Source organism: Myiozetetes cayanensis, unplaced genomic scaffold (genome assembly GCF_022539395.1).
Source record: "Myiozetetes cayanensis isolate MyiCay16 unplaced genomic scaffold, myiCay2020 scf31, whole genome shotgun sequence".
Lineage (NCBI taxonomy): Eukaryota > Metazoa > Chordata > Aves > Passeriformes > Tyrannidae > Myiozetetes > Myiozetetes cayanensis.
This window is the reverse complement of record NW_026087533.1, coordinates 5,296,651-5,313,742: the sequence shown is the minus strand read 5'-3', so window position 1 is coordinate 5,313,742 and position 17,092 is coordinate 5,296,651. Positions and strand designations below refer to the sequence as shown.

Sequence of the window (17,092 nt, the reverse complement as noted above, 5' to 3'; positions counted from 1 at the left end):
GGGGAAGTTCCTTCCAGTTCCTCCGCAGCTGTTAAATGCCAGTTCAATGAAGCCTTTAAACATACACTTAAATCCATCCCTGCTAAGCAAAACACTTAAGCACGTCCTTTAACCGAGGCTGCTGTTGGAGTGCTGTGGCACTGCAGGGCTGGAGCACCTTCAGGGAGGTGAGCACGTCCTCGAGTGCCTCGCTGAGGAGGCTCCTGACGCAGCAGAGCAGCCCGGGCTGGGCTGGGGGTGAGGACCCCGATGGTTCTGAGCTCTGCACGTGGAGGCATCAGCCAGTGGGACCTTGTTCTTCAGGCCCAGCAAGAGATTTCTGTAGCCAGACTTCAGGATCTTTTTCTTGGGAAGGAATTGTCTGTGAGGGTGGGCAGGCCCTGGCACAGGTTGCCCACAGAAGCTGTGGCTGCTCCTGGATCCACTCCTGGAAGTGTCCAAGGCCAGGCTGGAGAAACCTGGGCTAGTGGAAGGTGTCTGTGCCCATGGCAGGGGGTGGAATGGAATGGACTTGAAGGTCCCTTCCAACCTGAACCATCCTGGGAGTCTGTGGATCCCAGGGAACAGAGCAGAGTTGGGATGCCAGGGGCCTTTTACAGCCCTAATTTTGTCTGTTGGGGTCACCCAGGGATTAATTTCATGTCTGTTTTTTTTAATCCTGTCTTTCCTGCCTTTCCCCTTGCTGTGAGCCCTGTGATACCCCAACATGTGCCATCCCTGGCTGGGCACAGAATGCCAGGGTGGTTTGAAGGGACATCTTCCACCAGCCCAGGCTGGAATGAGGTGATCTTTAAAGTCCCTTGCAACCCAAACCCTTCTGGAATTCTGTGATCTGCTTCAGCTTCCTCTGCTGTGCTCAGCAAGTGGTGACATTTATCTGAAAGTATAAATAAGGAGTGGCATGAAGTCCTAGATGTTCAGGATCCCTCCTCCCCACACCCTCAACACGTGGGACCATTTGTTGCTGTGTCTGCTCCGATCCTGCTGCCTCCATGCTTGGAATTTTTGGCTGTTTCTGTAGAGTGATGACTAAATCAGATCTAAACTACTCCTCTCTCAGCCTGCTTGACACTCTGGGAAGTTTGCACTGGGGTTGCTCTGAAGCAGCTGCAGCACATTCCAGAAAGGTAAATTGAAAACTGGAAATGAAACTCCAAAAAAAAAAAAAAAAAAGAAAAAAAAGAAGAAGAAGGGCCCCAGAACTACCACCACAAAGATGGATGATGAACCATTTTGGTCTGTTATTATCCAAAAGTAACGATCTGCCTGGTTTGTAGTGAACAAAGAAATATTAGAGGGGAAAAAATAGTTCCCATTTAGCTTTATCTCTGGCTATACTGGAAACAAATCATGACATAAAAAAAAGGATAAAATGAAATGAAAAAGATACCATTTATTTCCTTTTCTGTGTAGCACACTCTGGACAGTTATTGTGAAGATTAAAACTCTTCTGAACTAAAGCAGATTGTACTAAAGCAGTGGTGAAGGATGGTGGAGAGTCAGGGAGGGTCCCTGCGGTCCTTGGCCCAAAAGTTATGGGGGAGGAGTGGAGGGAAGGGGTCTGGGTGGATCCCCCTCCCACCTGGGGTGCCAAAGGTGCCCTGTCTGTGTCCCCTGGAGGTGTCTCAGGTAATTTTTAAAGCTGGGATGGAAATTTTAGGGATATTCTCCTTAAAAAAAAATCTGGTTTTCCCCTAGAATTTCTAGGAAGGTAACGATGCAGGGCAGGGGAATATCCCCTTCTGCCCAGCCTGGCTCTCCAGCACAGTCATGGAATCCCTGAGGTTGGAAAAGCCCTCCCAGCCCATGGAGTCCCCCTTGTCCCAGAGCACTGAGTGCCACATCCAGGCCTTCCTTGGACACCTCCAGGGCTGGGCACTCCAAACCTCCCTGGGCAGCCCCTGCCAAGGCCTGACCACCCTTTCCAGGCAGAAATCCCTCCTGATGTCCAAATCAGAAAATCCCTCCTGATGTCCAAATCAGAAAATCCCTCCTGATGTCCAAATCAGAAAAACCCTCCCTGTCCATCCCTCTGGATGTCTTGACTTCCACACCCCTTTTTTCCCCCTGGGAAATGGGGAAAACGCAAAGGGGGGTTAAAAAAACAGCAGAATGGAGATGAATTTGGAAATGTGTGTGCAGAGATGACTGAGCCAAATAGTTTAGGTCAATGATTTTGTTATTTTGCTTGGTTTGTGCAGCGTTTCATGGGATTTATGAATTATTGCTGCTGGAGGAGCTGCAGGGGGGGAGCTGGGAGGGCCTGCTCTGGCAGGGCTTGCTTGCTTTCCTTTCTTCTTTATTAGGAAGGGAAATTAGTTGGGAATGAAGAGGTGTGATGTACAGCCCTCATATCATAAAAGTTGCACTCCTTGATAAGATTTCAAGGTTAGAACAATGATAGCGTGGAAATCTCTCTCGTAAACTCCCCTGGATAATTCAGGCAATAAAAACGCTTCTTTTAGCTCTGTAAACAGGGTAATAGACTGGAGAGCAGGAGCTGGGTGGATTAAACAGTGGGGTTATTTTATATTCCAACAATATAAACAGAGAAAATGGAGCTGGAGATGAATTTGAACAGGGAGACGGGGCAGGTTCCTCCTCGGAGCCGGGGATGGATTTGGGTTGGGTCTCAAATACCTGGGGCAGGTAAAGCAGCTCGGACCTGTCGATGGGATGAGCGGGAAGAGAAGCACCTCTGCTCTTTTCCTTTCCCTTTTCCTCCTGACAGGGTTTTGGGGGCTTAGGAGAGGCTGATGGAGCTGCTGGAGCTGGGCTGAGCGCGCTGTGGCGGTGGGACCGCGGCCAGGGAAGCGTTGAGTCACATCTAATGACTTCAGAACCGCTAATTAATCTCGAATGAACTGGAACAGGGCGGCACAGCTTGACGAGGCACCGGGCTCTGAGAGCTCCCGCTCTGCAAGACTTGCAGGGGAGTGATCCCAGGGGGTGAGGAAGGCTGGGGGGAGCCTGTTGGAAAGAGCAGAAAGAAATGGGGGTAAAAGCTGAAGTCAGTGAAGGGGATGAAGCTTCTGGAGCAGAGCAGCGGCTCTGGCAGCTCAGGGGGGTGGGTGATGGGAACTTCTCAATCCTGTGGTTCCCATGTTTTCAACGCCCTGAAACCCGTGACACTCGTGGTTCCCACCTCACCTCCTCTCCAGGGGCTCTGCTCTGGTTCTGGTCGTGTCTGTGCTGCCAATTAACACCAGGATTGTGGTTCCTCTGCTGTGTCACCTTGGCTGGGGGGGGGTCCCTGGGGCCCAGTGACTCCTGGGAGAGTGACATTTGAGGTATGTTGAGGAGCCCTCCAGGTGCAACTGCAATAGAATAATCCTATTTCCTTTCCCCTGTCGTAAAATAAGATAACGCTTTGGCAGCTGCTCGAATCAAGACAAATAAAATAAACTGCTCTAAATTCATCATGGGAAGAAACAGACTTAGCTACAAAATGACTAACAGGACCTTCTATTCATCTGTACAAATCTTGGTCTGTGGCTGCATTCATTTCCATACAATCACTGGAAAATATTATGTTGATTGCTGGGAACAAAGCTTTTATGGGGGGGGGGGAATCCACGCTACTAATCTACAGTGGAATTGGTAAATGGGTAAGACAAAGCTTTAATAATATTATTCTGTGCGACATCTGATGTAAATAATACAGTTCTATTAATCTCTGAGGCAATCAGAGAGTCTGGCTGTTAGAGGCAGCCAAGGATGAGCAATAATATTATCTCTGCTCAGGGATGTTGGAGTAGAATCACAAATCCAGGGCTGGCAGAGCAGTGGCTGCACCAGCTCAGGGAGTCACTCAGCACTGAGCCAAAGGCACTTTGGGTGTCCTGGGGACTGGGCAGGGAGTTCCAAGGGCATCTCCAGGCCCCAGAGCTCTCCTTGGCTGTGGGACTTGTCAGGAAGGGATAACAAAGCTGAAGGTTCTGCAGCATAAATGTTGTGAGGAGCGGCTGAGGGGGCTCAGCCTGGAGAAAAGGAACCTCAGGGGGAACCTTCTCCCTCTCAGACTCCCTGGCAGGAGGGCTCAGCCTCTCCTCCCAGCTAAGAAGTGGCAGGAGATGGCCTACTATTCCTGCAGGAACCTGGAGCACTGGAGGAGTCAATGCTGCCTCCCCCAAAAAGCTCGTGTGTGCTCCCTCCTGTAACCAGAGATTAGTGAAAGCAGCCAAATGAAGCAGAATTTTAATATGAGATCCTGTTTTTCAAGTATGATTTTAAGATACCAAGCAGGTCAGGGTTGTCTCATTCTTCACAGTTCATTAAGTAGAGAGCAGCTCGTGGTGGAGATTGACTTTTAAAAATGATAGATTTTTATTTATAGCAAAGTTCTAGTCATTAATTTTAAAGGATGGAAACATAAAAGCAGGAATGGGTTCTTTTTTTTTTTTTTTTTTAGAAAGTGACATTGGTAATTTAATTAAATTGGGGTTTTGAGTATCATTACAGAAAATGAAACATTAGTTCTGTGCTGGTTTTCCACCCATCTGACGTATTCCACAGCATCCTGGTCGGTAATATTTCTACGTGGAAGTTGCTGCTGAAGCCTAATCCTGTATTATCACAGACTGGGATGGGGGTGCTGGAGGGGCCCTGGGGGTACCTGTGCTGGAGGCAGAGCAGGGAACTCCCCAGCCCCCATCCCAAAACCCTCCCTCGGCGTCCTCTGCCCGCGCTGGGGTTTGTGTTTCCTCTCCCAAGCTCGCCCCCAGCTCTGGCTGTGTTTTATTCTGCTCCACGCCGTGGATGCCAGAGGATCAGTTTCCTTTTAATCTTCCCCTTTTCCTTGGCAGAGCAGCGGACGAGGCCTCCCTTTGCTCGTAGAAATTCATCTGCTTTCGCTCGCGCCCCCGACCAAAGCGTTAGCGGTGATGAACCATCACTCAGCTGTGAAGGACTGTGCTTCCCTTCCTCTGCTGTGGCAGCCCTAATGAAAAAGAACCATAACACGAGATGCTGCACAGGGGCCTGATTCAAATTTGATGAAGTCATTCTTGGGCCCGGTTGTCTTGCCCGGGTTTTATATTGGGCTCTAAAAACCGCGATTGGAGTCGATCTCTTTTGGAGTGGCTTGTGGGGAGCCCGTGGATTTTATTTAAATGCCCTGAAACTGCTGCACGGAGACATTGACTGAGGATTTACTGGTGGTTTAGCTGCAACTTTGCCATCTTATATTCCAGAATCCCATATTCTCGCTGATTTTGCTGGAGCTGGGTCCAGCTGCGTTGCAGAGCCTGGTTTGATGGCTGTGTGTGAAATCTGGATTAAACACCATGAGGTGTAAATCCTGCTGGGCTCAGATGTTGTTCCTTCTGCCTGGGCAGTGGGGTTTGCTGGGTTTTGTGTGGTTTTAAGGTAGCACATAACTCTTGCTTATACTCTTGGGGTGCTGTGAAATGTAATCTCGGGGTTTTAATCAACTGCAATCAAGTTAAATAGAAGAGGGGTATTTCTGGTTTAGAAATTGGTGAAGCTGGTCAGGAAAGAGAGGATCTTGTGGACTCAGGAACTTGGGGGGAGTGATTTCTGACCCTAAGATGAGCTCGGTTGGTTAAAACCTGGTGCTGATAACCCCGAGTTCAATCCCCTGGGTGGGCCTGTCACTTGGGAGGTTTGATGATCCTGGTGGGTCCCTCCCAACTCAGAATATTCTGTCAGGCCGTGCTTTTACTTCTTTATATAAAATATATCTACATATAATGTATTTATATTAAGTGTATATATAAAATTATATATATATTAGGTGTGTGTGTATATATATATAAGGTAGAAATAATATTTAAATGTGAACTCCAAGTGGCCTAATGAATTCTGGAGCAATCCAGCAGGTAAATTCAGTGCACATTAAACTTGGTGGTTACCTTTGAAGTGATGCATTGACCTGGAGACCCCCCTGCCCTGTCCCTAACCAGGAGCCCCTCTCTTTGGCAGCTCTGCCCAGCCACACGTGTGGGAATCCGGGAAGGCTCCAGAACGGGATCCAGCAGGGGACAACGTTCAGCATCGGGGACAGAGTGAGGTACAGCTGCAATCCGGGCTTCTTCTTGGAAGGCCATGCCCTGCTGACGTGCCAGGCCAGCTCAGACAACTCTGCCTCCTGGGACTTCCCTCTCCCCGTCTGCAGAGGTACCGGCACTCCCTCCCTCGGGAACAGCTGCGGGAAAACGGCATTCCAGGGGCTCTCTGGGGCGGGAAAACTCCACAGAGTCTGAGTGGGATTTGAAGGACTTGAAAACTGAACGTGATGTAGTTAATGTTGAGGTTCCTTTGTGTTGGATTCCTCAGAGCTGCCGGGGCTCGGGTGAGGGATGGGAAGGTTGTGAAGCGCTCAGAGGATTGGAAATTCTGCTTTAACTGCAATTTCTGTGTGTCAAGTGGGGGAAAAAACCTAACTCTACCAGGGTGTGAAGTGACAGGACAAGGGGAAATGGCTCTAAAATGGAAGAGAGTAAGTTTGGATGAGTTATCAGGAAGAAATCCTTCCCTGGGAGGGTGGGCAGGCCCTGGCACAGGCTGCCCAGAGAGGCTGTGGCTGCCCCATCCCTGGAAGTGTCCAAGGCCAGGTTGGAGCACCCTGGACTAGTGGAAGGTGTGGCAGGGGTGGACTGGATGGGCTTTAAGATCCCTTCCATCCCACATCCTCCTGGGATTCTGTGACTATCCAGTAGACAAGGCACCTACCCAGGACCGTGCAGGTTTTCCTGATCAAACCCTGGGAGATGAGCCCGGATTTCCCGCTCTCTGTTGGACTTTTCTTGTGGCCCCATTCCCTGGTGATTGTGGGGCTTTGCTGCACAGAAATGTGGGGGTGTGCCATGGACTGGGGGCAGTGTGGCTGAGAGATAAAACCTGACCTTCCCTTGGAAAAGCCTCCCTTCTCCCTGCGAGTCTGGGGCAGGGAAACTCAAATCCCTCTCTCGGTGCAGAGAGCACGTTGCTAATTCGAGTCCCACGAGGGACTGGAGAGTCTGTAAATACACAAGTGTCTGTGTTGTTCTACCAAAAACATTTGCTGCTGCTTTTGAAGTCCTTTCCCCCTCAATTCCTTGTGTACTTCAGCAGAGCATCTTCTATTGATTCTTTCTATTGACTCTGCCCGTGCAATCAATCAGCACTTCTAAGCTGCAGCGTAAAGCTGGAATTTAAAGCGAGCAAATACTGTTTGCTCGGGATGTTTTCAGTGCCTGCTCGGGTTGGTTACACAGCACTAAGATGGGTATTAATGCTGCTCAGTGGGTTTTTTGGTACAACCCACCTGCTGTTCTGGGGCCAAGGGCGTTCAGAGCGCTGGAGGAGGGGTTCAAACTGCTGCTGGAGAGGGACAGTCACCACTGGCCTTTTTTGTGATCAGTTATGGTTCTTTGCTTTGCTTTTCCTTCACATTAGGACTATCACTGTGGCTTTTTAACTGTTCTTTGATCTTGTTTTTCCACTTTCGCTGGGAGTGCGCGCAGGGAAATCATTCACAGGATCACAGAATATCCTGAGTTGGGACCCATAAAAGTCCACCAGCCCTCAGCTGCTCCTCACGTGGCCCCTTCCAGGCCCTTCCCCACCTTCTCAGCCACCTCTGGACTCTGTGACAGCTGCAATTCTCTGCAGTTCAACCTGCAGGGTTTATTCCCTTGAGCTGCCGAACTCAGCTGTGATTTCAGCCCTGCCCTCCCAGTCCTGAGCCAGCAGTGCTGATGGCTCTGACCCAGCTCAGCTCTTCCACCAGTGCTTTGGGAATGGCTCTGGTGGCAGCACAGTGAGTGCTGGTTCAGGTGGGCTGGTTCCTGTGCCTGCAGGTTCCTGGGGGCAGCCACTTCTCTTTTTACTACATTTGCTCCTGATCCTCCAAGACTTGGAGCTTTCACTTGAAGTGGTTTTTTTTTCGGAGGCAGGAACCAGAAATATTCCCGTGTAGCAGTTATATCTTGTTCCAGGGAAGGAGAAAAGCAGCAGAGACAGCCTGCAAATTGACTTGCTGGATTTGAAACCCTGCTGCCCTCCTTCCACCCTCGGGAGGCTCCCAGGAGCCAGACAGTTGTGCCTGGCTGATAAACTGGTGATACAGACTTTGGGCTGCTGCAAGGGGCAGAAAGATTTGCATTCTGACAAGCAGGTTTACACCTTCTTCTGCTGGGAAAATAATGTTTTCAAAGCTGCTGCCTGAAGGAGAGTAAAAAAAAATATATATATATATGTTATTTTCTTGAGAGCAAAAACATCTTAGTGGCCTGTATGGCTTATAATTAATTCTGTTAATATTGGCTTATGGGTCATTGTCACCTGGAAGTTTGTTGAATGTGTTTGGAGGTATTGTTTTTTAATCTGAGCTGGAGGTGGGATTCCAACAAATAAGGATGAAAGGTGCTCTCTGGGTGAGCAGGGGGTAAAACCTGGGAGCTGCTGCCTTGGGATTAATCTGTCTGGTGTCACTGTAAAGGACATTGTTTGGTTGAGGACCCTTCCCTCCAGGATAGCTCCAGAGGTGGGACAGAGCTGCAGGATTGGGCCACACTGCCCCCTGGTTTCTTTGTGCCCTTTGCTCTGTGTTTGTCCTCTGCTTTGGAACATTCTTGTCCCTGCATTGGTATCTTTGTTCTGGTCTTGGTGCTTTGAAGGAACTGAAGATGCCCAAAAATTCGTGGTGGAAAAGAACCACCAGGGTGTGTGGGAGGATGTGCTGAAGGAGTGCTGGGGCTCACCTGCACTCCCTTTGCCCAGCTCAGTCTGGAATTGCTGCCCCTCCCCTGGCTCAGCAAACTCCAAACACAGCAAAACGCTGCTTTTGAGGCACCAGGAGATGATCCCAAAACATCTGAACGTGCTGTGAAGCTCTCCCATCCGTGCAGAGGGGGAGAAGCCTTGCCCAGATTGTTGGCTGAGTTTAAGTAGAACTGATGGGTTTGTGGTTCTGGGAGGCAGCTGAGTAAAAACTCAGCAAGGCAGGGGAAGAGTTGGGAGCATTTGTGAAGCTCCATTTTAAGCATATCAAATATGCATAATCTCATTAAAAGTGGTCTGTCTTACTGTAACTCAAGCAGCTGCTTAGGCTGTGCTGTGCCCAAAATAATTGAAGGGCTGTTCAAGAAGATTTTAGAAGATTGTAGGATATGTTTAAGCAATAACAACCTCTACAAACTGAGGGAGTGTGTGTGTATTTAGAGGTGGATGGGAAGGGAATGTATTTTCCTTTAAATACCTTTTGCAATGAAGTTTTTTTTCGAGGGATTTGAATTAAAAACTCCCCTTTTAATAATAATAGTGGTTATAAAACAGCCAACCCCCCCACCATGCCTTAGGCTGGATCCTCAGCTACTGCAAGTTGGCATAGTCCAATAAAACAAATTAATCTCCTTGTTTAAGAATTCAAATCCAGCATTGAGTCAAAATTCTTTAACATCTTCTCCATCCCCTCCCCTGCTCCTTCTAGTACAAAGATATGGTTTGGAATCAGCCCTTTTCTTTTTACATGGAGCTTTGGACGTCCCACTGTGAATCCTGTGCGTGATGCATCGAAGTTTGAAGGATTTTTTGGGGCTTGGAGAAGATGAGAGACTTTCCAGCCTGAATGTATTGATGATTTGTGTGTGAATGACTTCAGTTCACTGGCAGCACAGCAAATAGGAACTTTGAGAGTTGTAATAGAAGACAGGCTGGGAGGGCTGGGGGTGTTCACTGGGAGAAGAGAAGGCAATGGGGAGACCCCTTCCAGGGCCTAAAGGGGCTCCAGGAGAGCTGGAGAGGGACTGGGGACAAGGGTTGAGTGCCAAGACAACAAGGAATGGCTTCCCACTGCCAGAGGGCAGGGATAGATGGGATATTGGGAAGGAATTGTTGGCTGGGAGGGTGGGCAGGCCCTGGCACAGGTTGCCCACAGAAGCTGTGGCTGCCCCTGGATCCCTGGAAGTGTCCAAGGCCAGGTTGGAGCAACCTGGGACAGTGGGAGGTGTCCCTGCCCATGGCAGGGGGTGGAATGGAATGGACTTTAAGGTCACTCCCAACCCAGACCATCCTGGGAGTCTATGGATCCCAGGGAGCAGAGCATTGAGTTGGGATGCCAGTGGCATTTTACAGCCCTAATTTTGGCTGTTGGGGTCGCCCAGGGATTAATTCCATGTCTGGTTTTTTTAATCCTGTCTTTCCTGCCTCTCCCCTTGCTGTGAACCCTGTGATACCCCAACATGTGCCATCCCTGGCTGGGCACAGAATGCCAGGGTGGTCTGGGCTGGAAGGGACACCTTCCACTAGCCCAGGTTGCTCCGAGCCCCATCCAGCCTGGCCTCGGGCACTTCCAGGGATGGGGGAGGTGTTGGCAGGGGGGCCTGGGAGGTGGCAGCACAGCCTGTGTGGGGTGTTACCACACTCCCCAGAGTGCTATGGCCCGGGGGCCCTTCCTGCCGCTCCCCACCCATCCCTGGTGCCTCCTGCTCTGGGTGTGTGGCAGATGGGCCGCGGGGAGGGGGTGGCACAGCCCGGGTACCACGCTCTGCCTCTCCAGTTTCCTTAGCTGGAGGGTGCAAGATCCAGCTCTGCTGGCAGATCCCGCTGATGGCACAGGACAGGAGCTCCTGTGAAGGTCTGAGAGCTGAGGATCCCTCTGAGCAGCCCCCTGCCCGTTCTGCCCCCCGGCCCCCCGTGTTTAACGCGTGTTCTCAGCTGTGCTGAACTGCAGCTTGGAAGGGGGGTTGCTTAAAATAGTCTGGAATGGAAATAAGTGTTTGTCATGTAAAGCCCCGAGCTCCTTGACTAAAGCATCTGAAATGCAGCTCTGCTACATGTTGTAAAGTTAACAGGCTTTACTTTGTGCTGTTCCAAATAATGCTGAGCTGATGCTCTGAGCTGCCCTGTGCTCATCCACTTAATTCCATCTTCCCTTTACCTTCCTGACCATATTCTCTTCAGATCCTCCTCCTTTAGCTGCTCTGCTACCTCCTCAGGAAATTCAGGCTGTGAAAAGGAGAGGACCTGGAGCAGGAGGATCGGGTGCAGGACCAGGGGTTGTCACTGCTGGGTTTCTGCACGAGGGGTTTAAGTTCTTACCACATAAATTTCCATAAGAAATCAGGGCGGGCAAAGACACGTAAGGCAGGTGTGTGGGATGCTCCAGTCCTTTTACTGTCACATTTCTATTAAATGCAGTATTTGTGCTCCCAAGTCCTGCTGTCCCAACCCACCCCTCAGCATCTTTGTCTCTTAAAACACACCTGGGCAGAATCAGCGGGGCTTGGCTGCGAGCTGGGGCTGGTTTTGGTTGCTCTGTGCGTTCCCAGCCCTGATCACTCTGTCCTGTTGCAGCTGATGACGCCTGTGGGGGGACCCTGCGGGGCCAGAGCGGGATCATCTCCAGCCCCCATTTCCCTCTGGAGTATGGCAACAATGCTGACTGCACCTGGACTATCCTGGCTGAGCCCGGGGACACCATTGCTCTGGTTTTCATGGACTTTCAGCTGGAAGATGGATACGATGTTTTAGAAGTGGCTGGGACAGAGGGATCCTCGCTCTGGTAGGTGGCTGCATTTTTTTCCTGATTGTTGCTAAATGTGCTGCTTTACTGTCAATGAACTTCTGGCAAGTGTTTCTCCAGATCAGTTTGTGGCTTTGACTGGAGGCTGTGGATAGAATTCCCATCCCCCTCTCATCCCAGGGGTTGGGTGAGCAGTGCTCTCAGAAATACTGCTTTTATTCAGAATAAAGGCCTGGTTAAAACCCCTGACTGGCAGCAAGTGGCCGGTCTGGGATGCTGATCTCAAACCCAGTGTCCCTCTGGAAAGGGAAAATTAAGTGTTTGCAAGATTTAAGTGTTGCCTGGGATTATCAGCAGGAAGTGAAATTGTGATTATTTATTAGGGTTCTGCCACAAATCCCATTCATTGGAGTGATTTCCACTTGCTGGTAATTTTGGGGGAACGGGATTTGAATGCTGAGGATGGACTGATGTGAGAGAAGTTGCCATTTCCTGCGTGCCAATTGTTCACCATTCCCAGGACTCCTTGGGAAATTAGGTGTTGCCGTTCCATGAAAAAAACAAACCCAAACAACCCACCCTGGTTTGATGAGATGCATTAATATTTGAGGGCACTGCTGGTTTTCAGCCATTCTGGGCTGCAGTGAGGATCAGTCACCTGTGGGGTGTGGGGAAAGATGGATGGAGCTGGTTGAGAAACATTATTCAGCCCGGAGGTGTTGCCAGTGCAACGCTGTGTCTTGTCATATCAAAACCAAAACAAAGCCTGTCAGAGTGAACCTGCTGGGGAAAAAAAATAAATAAAAAAATTAATAAACCACCCCTAAGTGCAGCAGGGAAGAACTTTAGAAATGGCTCAGCAGATGAAATCCTGTGACTGTGAGAGGAGCTCCAGTGGCTGGTTCAGGGTTTGGGGAAGGAGCTGCTCCCACCTTTTGAGGTCCATCCCTCGTTTTTATGGCACCAGGGAACACGTGGAGGGGGAGATAAACCCACCAGAGGCACCTCATTGAATATTCCTGAAGGGAACTTCGCAGTCCCATAAGCGGAATTACAGAGAGTCTTATTTGGAATCTCATTTTTCAAAGCTGGCCCTCACAACTCAGAGCCTGATAATTAAATTCGGATGACTCATTTTTTCAATAATTTTTTGCCCGTAGGGGGAAAAAAAAACCACCACAACCAAAAACCTGGCACTCCTATCTCCTCTTTAAACATGTTGATATGATTCAGCATGAAAATAGAGCTGAAACCCTTTTTTTTTTTTTCCCCTTCTGTCTATGAAAACCTGGTTTTAATTACTGGTAATATGGCAGATAGACTTACAGCCAAATCAACCACCCTTTTGGAGTATCTCCCAGCTAAATATTTCATTTCCTAAGCATTATGAATAGTTTTAGTCACGTCCGGAGCCGTGCACAAATAAACAAAATTAAATTTCATCTAGGGGATAATTCCTATGTATTTCCAAGCTATGGAATGTGATCTCATGGTGGTATTTATGAGACCATTAACTCAGCACTTTAAGTAACCTTGACTTGACCTGCACTTATAAAAATCTGCATTATTATTATTATTATTCATCCTCCCCTCTTTAAAAATAGACATTTTGTTGGTTTTTATGAGCCAGGTTGATGTAACTGCCTTCAGTGTCGATCCCCCTCCCTGGAGAATCCTCATCTCAGCCTCATTGGCTGCCCAACCTGTTGGATGTAAATCCTGCAATAAAGTGTTCCAGGGGAGAGGACGTTGCAGGTCCGAGCAGAGCAGTGTGGAGGCTGAGGAGCTGTTTGAGCCATATTAATAAAATAACACATTTACAGCTCTTTTAACTGCTCTCTCAGCTTCTGTCAGGGGACTTCGGGTCTGGATTGCCTTGACAGGTGAGAAATAAAATTCTGCCGAGGAGGGAGCAGGAGGGGGAGAAAGGAGCAGCGTGAAGATGAGCCTGTCAGATGGGGAAGGGCCAGGAGGGAGGGCCAGGCTGGAAGGGAGATTTGGAAGGAGCTGCCCTGTTCTCCTTTGGGGTTGAACCCTCCCAGTCACCATCCTGCCCTGCCAGGGTGGTCTGGGCATGGAGAGGGGGATGGAGTAGCTGTGTTCCAGGGGGAGCTGTCCCTGCCCATGGCAGGGGGTTGGAAGTGGATGATCTTTAAGGTCCCTTCCACCCAGCCCAGCGTGGGATTCTCTTGCATCCTTACCCCCAGACTCTTTCTTGCCTTCAAGACTTGGGGTTCTCTTGCCCTTCACTGTGTCCTGGCTGAGAGATCCGAAGGGATCAGTGATGTTTTCCCCTCTAAACACAAGCAAAAGAAGAAAATCCCCCAAAGCAGCTTGGGCTGGAGACCTGAGGGGACGTGAGCTCAGGAATATCTGCTCATCAGGGCTGCTGGGGGCTCCTGCCTGAGGCTCCCCCTCCCTGCTGAAAGGCCAAAACACTCCAAACTGAGCAGCTGAGCCATCCCCAGCCCCTGTTTGATGATGTGCAGCCCCCAGGCTGGTCCTGGTGGCACCAATCCTGCCCTGGGGCAGATGTGTCCCAGCCTGCTCTGCCCTCAGGGGCTTGCCCTGAAGCTTTGGGGAGGTTTGACTTGATTTAAAGTGCTGTCTTTGATGTGCTTGTCTCTCTGTGAGCCCTTGGACCAGTTGCTGGGGGATGTCTGAGGTGAGGGATGGAACTGCCGTGGGGGTGGCAGCAATCTGGGTCCTGCAGCTCAGTGTCCTGCACCCCTGTGTCCCACCCTGGGCCCCTCTCCCACCTCCACATGGACTGGGGAGATCAGGGCTGTGCTGGGCTGCACTCTGAGCACCCCTCAGAGTAACTTTACGGGGGTTTTGCTTTGCCTGTGGAGGAAGAGCTGTGGATTTCCTCTGTGCTCTTCTGCTGTGGTTTAAATACACACAGACAGTGAAAATGCGGTTGTGTGTCCCTTGCCCTTCTGTCTGTCAGGTGCTGAGATCTCCTCCAGCTTGTCTGGGCTCTGTGTCTAATCTTAGACACAGTAATGTTGCTGTTGCCAGCCGAGGTGGTGCTGCAGGAGATGATTAACAGTCCAATTTGTGTGTGTTTACAGGCACTGACTCGGCTCAGGTGTGTGTTTTTCGGGGTGTAACCAGGTGTTCAGCAGGGAAGGTTCCTGCAGCCATCCCGCTGTAGCTGGAGGTAAAAGGTGTTTGTGCAGAGCCAAATTCCTCCAGAGCAGAGAATTTCAAACCTGGGGAAGCCTAGCAAAGCAGTTTAATGCTTGCCACAGAAAGTTTGCTTTATGCTGCTGAGCTGGAGAACAGGAGGGAGTGAAGGGAGGCAGTGCCAGCTCCAGCCTGCCCTGCTGAGCAGGTGAGCAGCTGCCACAGCCTTCTCCCCCAGAACAGCATTTGGCTGTTTGTTCCACCACTGAAACTATTTAGAAGGCTCTGCTCCTGCCAAGTGAAGGAGTTCCATGAGCTCAGACTAACGAGCTCCTGCTCTGTCTGCCCGGGACAGACCGGCTGGCGAGTTTGGAAGGTTCACGACATGTTTCTAACTCTGAGATGGGAAATTCACTCTTAAGATGTGGATAGGGTTTTTGTTTTGTTTTGTTTTGTTTTGTTTTGTTTTGTTTTATTAATGAGGCTTTTCAGATCTTTCAGAGCTTGTGTTGTGTTTTGCAACTGCATGTGGTGGAGTTGGTAGGAGGAGGGACTGGGATTTTAGCTGGGAAGGTGCTGTTGTTGCTGCTGTGTCAGAGTGTCGTGGGATTGAGATCAAAAATACTCAGAGCCTCCTTTGGGTTGTGTATTTTAGGGGGGTTGCATCATCTCTCACATTACCCCAACTGCCCTCCCACTCTCTGAGTCTTCCTGTGTCATTTCCCCCAGGAACCATTCCTTTCTCCCTTGATTTTGTGTTAATAATCCCATACTAAGGGAATGCAGTGGGAGAAGTGGGGCTGCAGGTGGGGAGCTGCCAAATCCATGGAGTTTATTCCTGTCTGGATTCAGTTCCTCCTCTTCAGTGTCTCGTCTCCATCTTGCCTTTTCAGCCTTGGAGCTGTATTTTCCTCCCTTGCACAAACACTTTTTTTCTCCCCTTGAGGACTATTTTTTCACTTCATTTCTGTGGAATTCAGTTTAACTTTGTCCCCTGATTTCCTGGAACCTGCCCTAACGTGTGCATGTGTATTATTTTGCATTACTTCTGTAGCACAGCTGTGCCAGATGTGAAGGCATCTTGCTGTGCTCCAGGGGTGCTTCCTACAGGTGTTGAGCAATGGGTGCAAACCAAAGGGAGCAGGGACTGGGTGAGCCCAGGAGAACTAAGGACCTTTGCATTTAAAGTTCCTCTGGTGAATTCTGTATCTCCCTTTCTGGAGCTGAGCCCTGGAGACCCCTTTGAGCCACCAGCCCTTTCTGGAAGAGCATTTCAGAAGTTCTCTCTTGTTCTGTGTTCCTGCAGAGAGTTGAGTTTGAGGGAAGAGAGGTTGGAAGAATCATCAGCGTTTGAGCAGCTCCTCTTTATTTCCTTCCTTGTCATTACCTGCAGCTGACCCTTCCCTCCCCACCACCCTCATCTGTCTCTAAGTGGTTTCTAATAGTCATTAAAGTTCTGCCATGCAGGATCTGCTCTGTGAGTCCCTCCTGGTGCCGCTCCTTCCCCACCACTGCCCATCCTCATCCCTCTGCACGCCGTGAGCTCTGAGGGATGCGAGTTCCTGGAGGTCACTGCTTCACATGACGCTGTTGGCTGGAGAAAAACTCTTCTCTGTGTGGGCTTCTAATGAACCAGCCTATTTTCCTTCTATCAAAGCAGCCTCTGATCCTTGGGGAGCTGCCTCAGAGCTTTCAGGGCGTGTTTTCATCTCGGAGCTCAGTCGGTGTCTGTGAAGTCCACGCAGAGACTTTGGCTCCGAAGGGTTTGTGAACCAGGGCTTGGTGTTTTGTCACTTTACTGAACGTGTTCCTCGTGCTGCCGAAGCTCTGGGTCTGCATCTGCTGCTGCTGCTCCCTGTGCAGGTCAGTGGGACAGCTTTGGAGGGCTCCTGCAGGCTCTTCCTGGCCGTGTCCCTCATCCCAGCCCTGTCCCCGAGCCTCCCCAGCAGCCCCCGTTCTTGGCAGGGCCTCAGGCACCACACACTGCCTGGTGACTGCTTTCAGATGACTCTCATCCCACACTTGCCACTTTCTTTTCTTTTTTTTTTTTTAATTTTTCCACTCAGTAATTGCTTTTATTTGCAAGTTGACAAGCATTCTCCTGCCCTGTGCTGCACGAGGCTGGCAGGTTATTGTGTGGCTTGAAAGAACTTGTTTCATCGCTGGTTAAAGCCCAGATAATGCAAGTGGGGAAGTTTTCTTTTCCTGAGCAGTGAATTGAGCTTCCTTATTGTAAGAGTTAATTAACTCTTGGGTGCTTTATCTGTAATATTCAGATGTTTTTCTTCCACGGCAATGTTTTCCATAGGACTGGGAGTGAATAAAAAAACGTGTATGAAGTGGCTTTTGAAATCCCTGTTTAAATGGCAGTTACATCTTCATTGGGATCTGGAAAACAGACTTAACTGAACTTTATCTTTTTTAATTCCAAAGCATTTATAGTCCTTTTAATTGGAAACGAGTTCTCCAAAGGCTTTCAAGCTGCACAACTTTGCT

At 49.7% G+C, this 17,092-nt stretch overlaps 1 protein-coding gene across 2 annotated transcripts in view; it reads left to right on the top strand.

The window, feature by feature from the left end:
- Positions 1 to 17,092, top strand: part of CSMD2 (CUB and Sushi multiple domains 2) — a 215,475-nt gene that overhangs the window by 46,996 nt on the left and 151,387 nt on the right. For both annotated transcript variants that reach the window (XM_050326308.1, XM_050326309.1), the window contains exons 5-6: positions 5,944 to 6,138; positions 11,299 to 11,506. In XM_050326308.1, the coding sequence (XP_050182265.1) occupies positions 5,944 to 6,138; positions 11,299 to 11,506 (403 nt within the window). The remainder of the gene's footprint in view (positions 1 to 5,943; positions 6,139 to 11,298; positions 11,507 to 17,092) is intronic.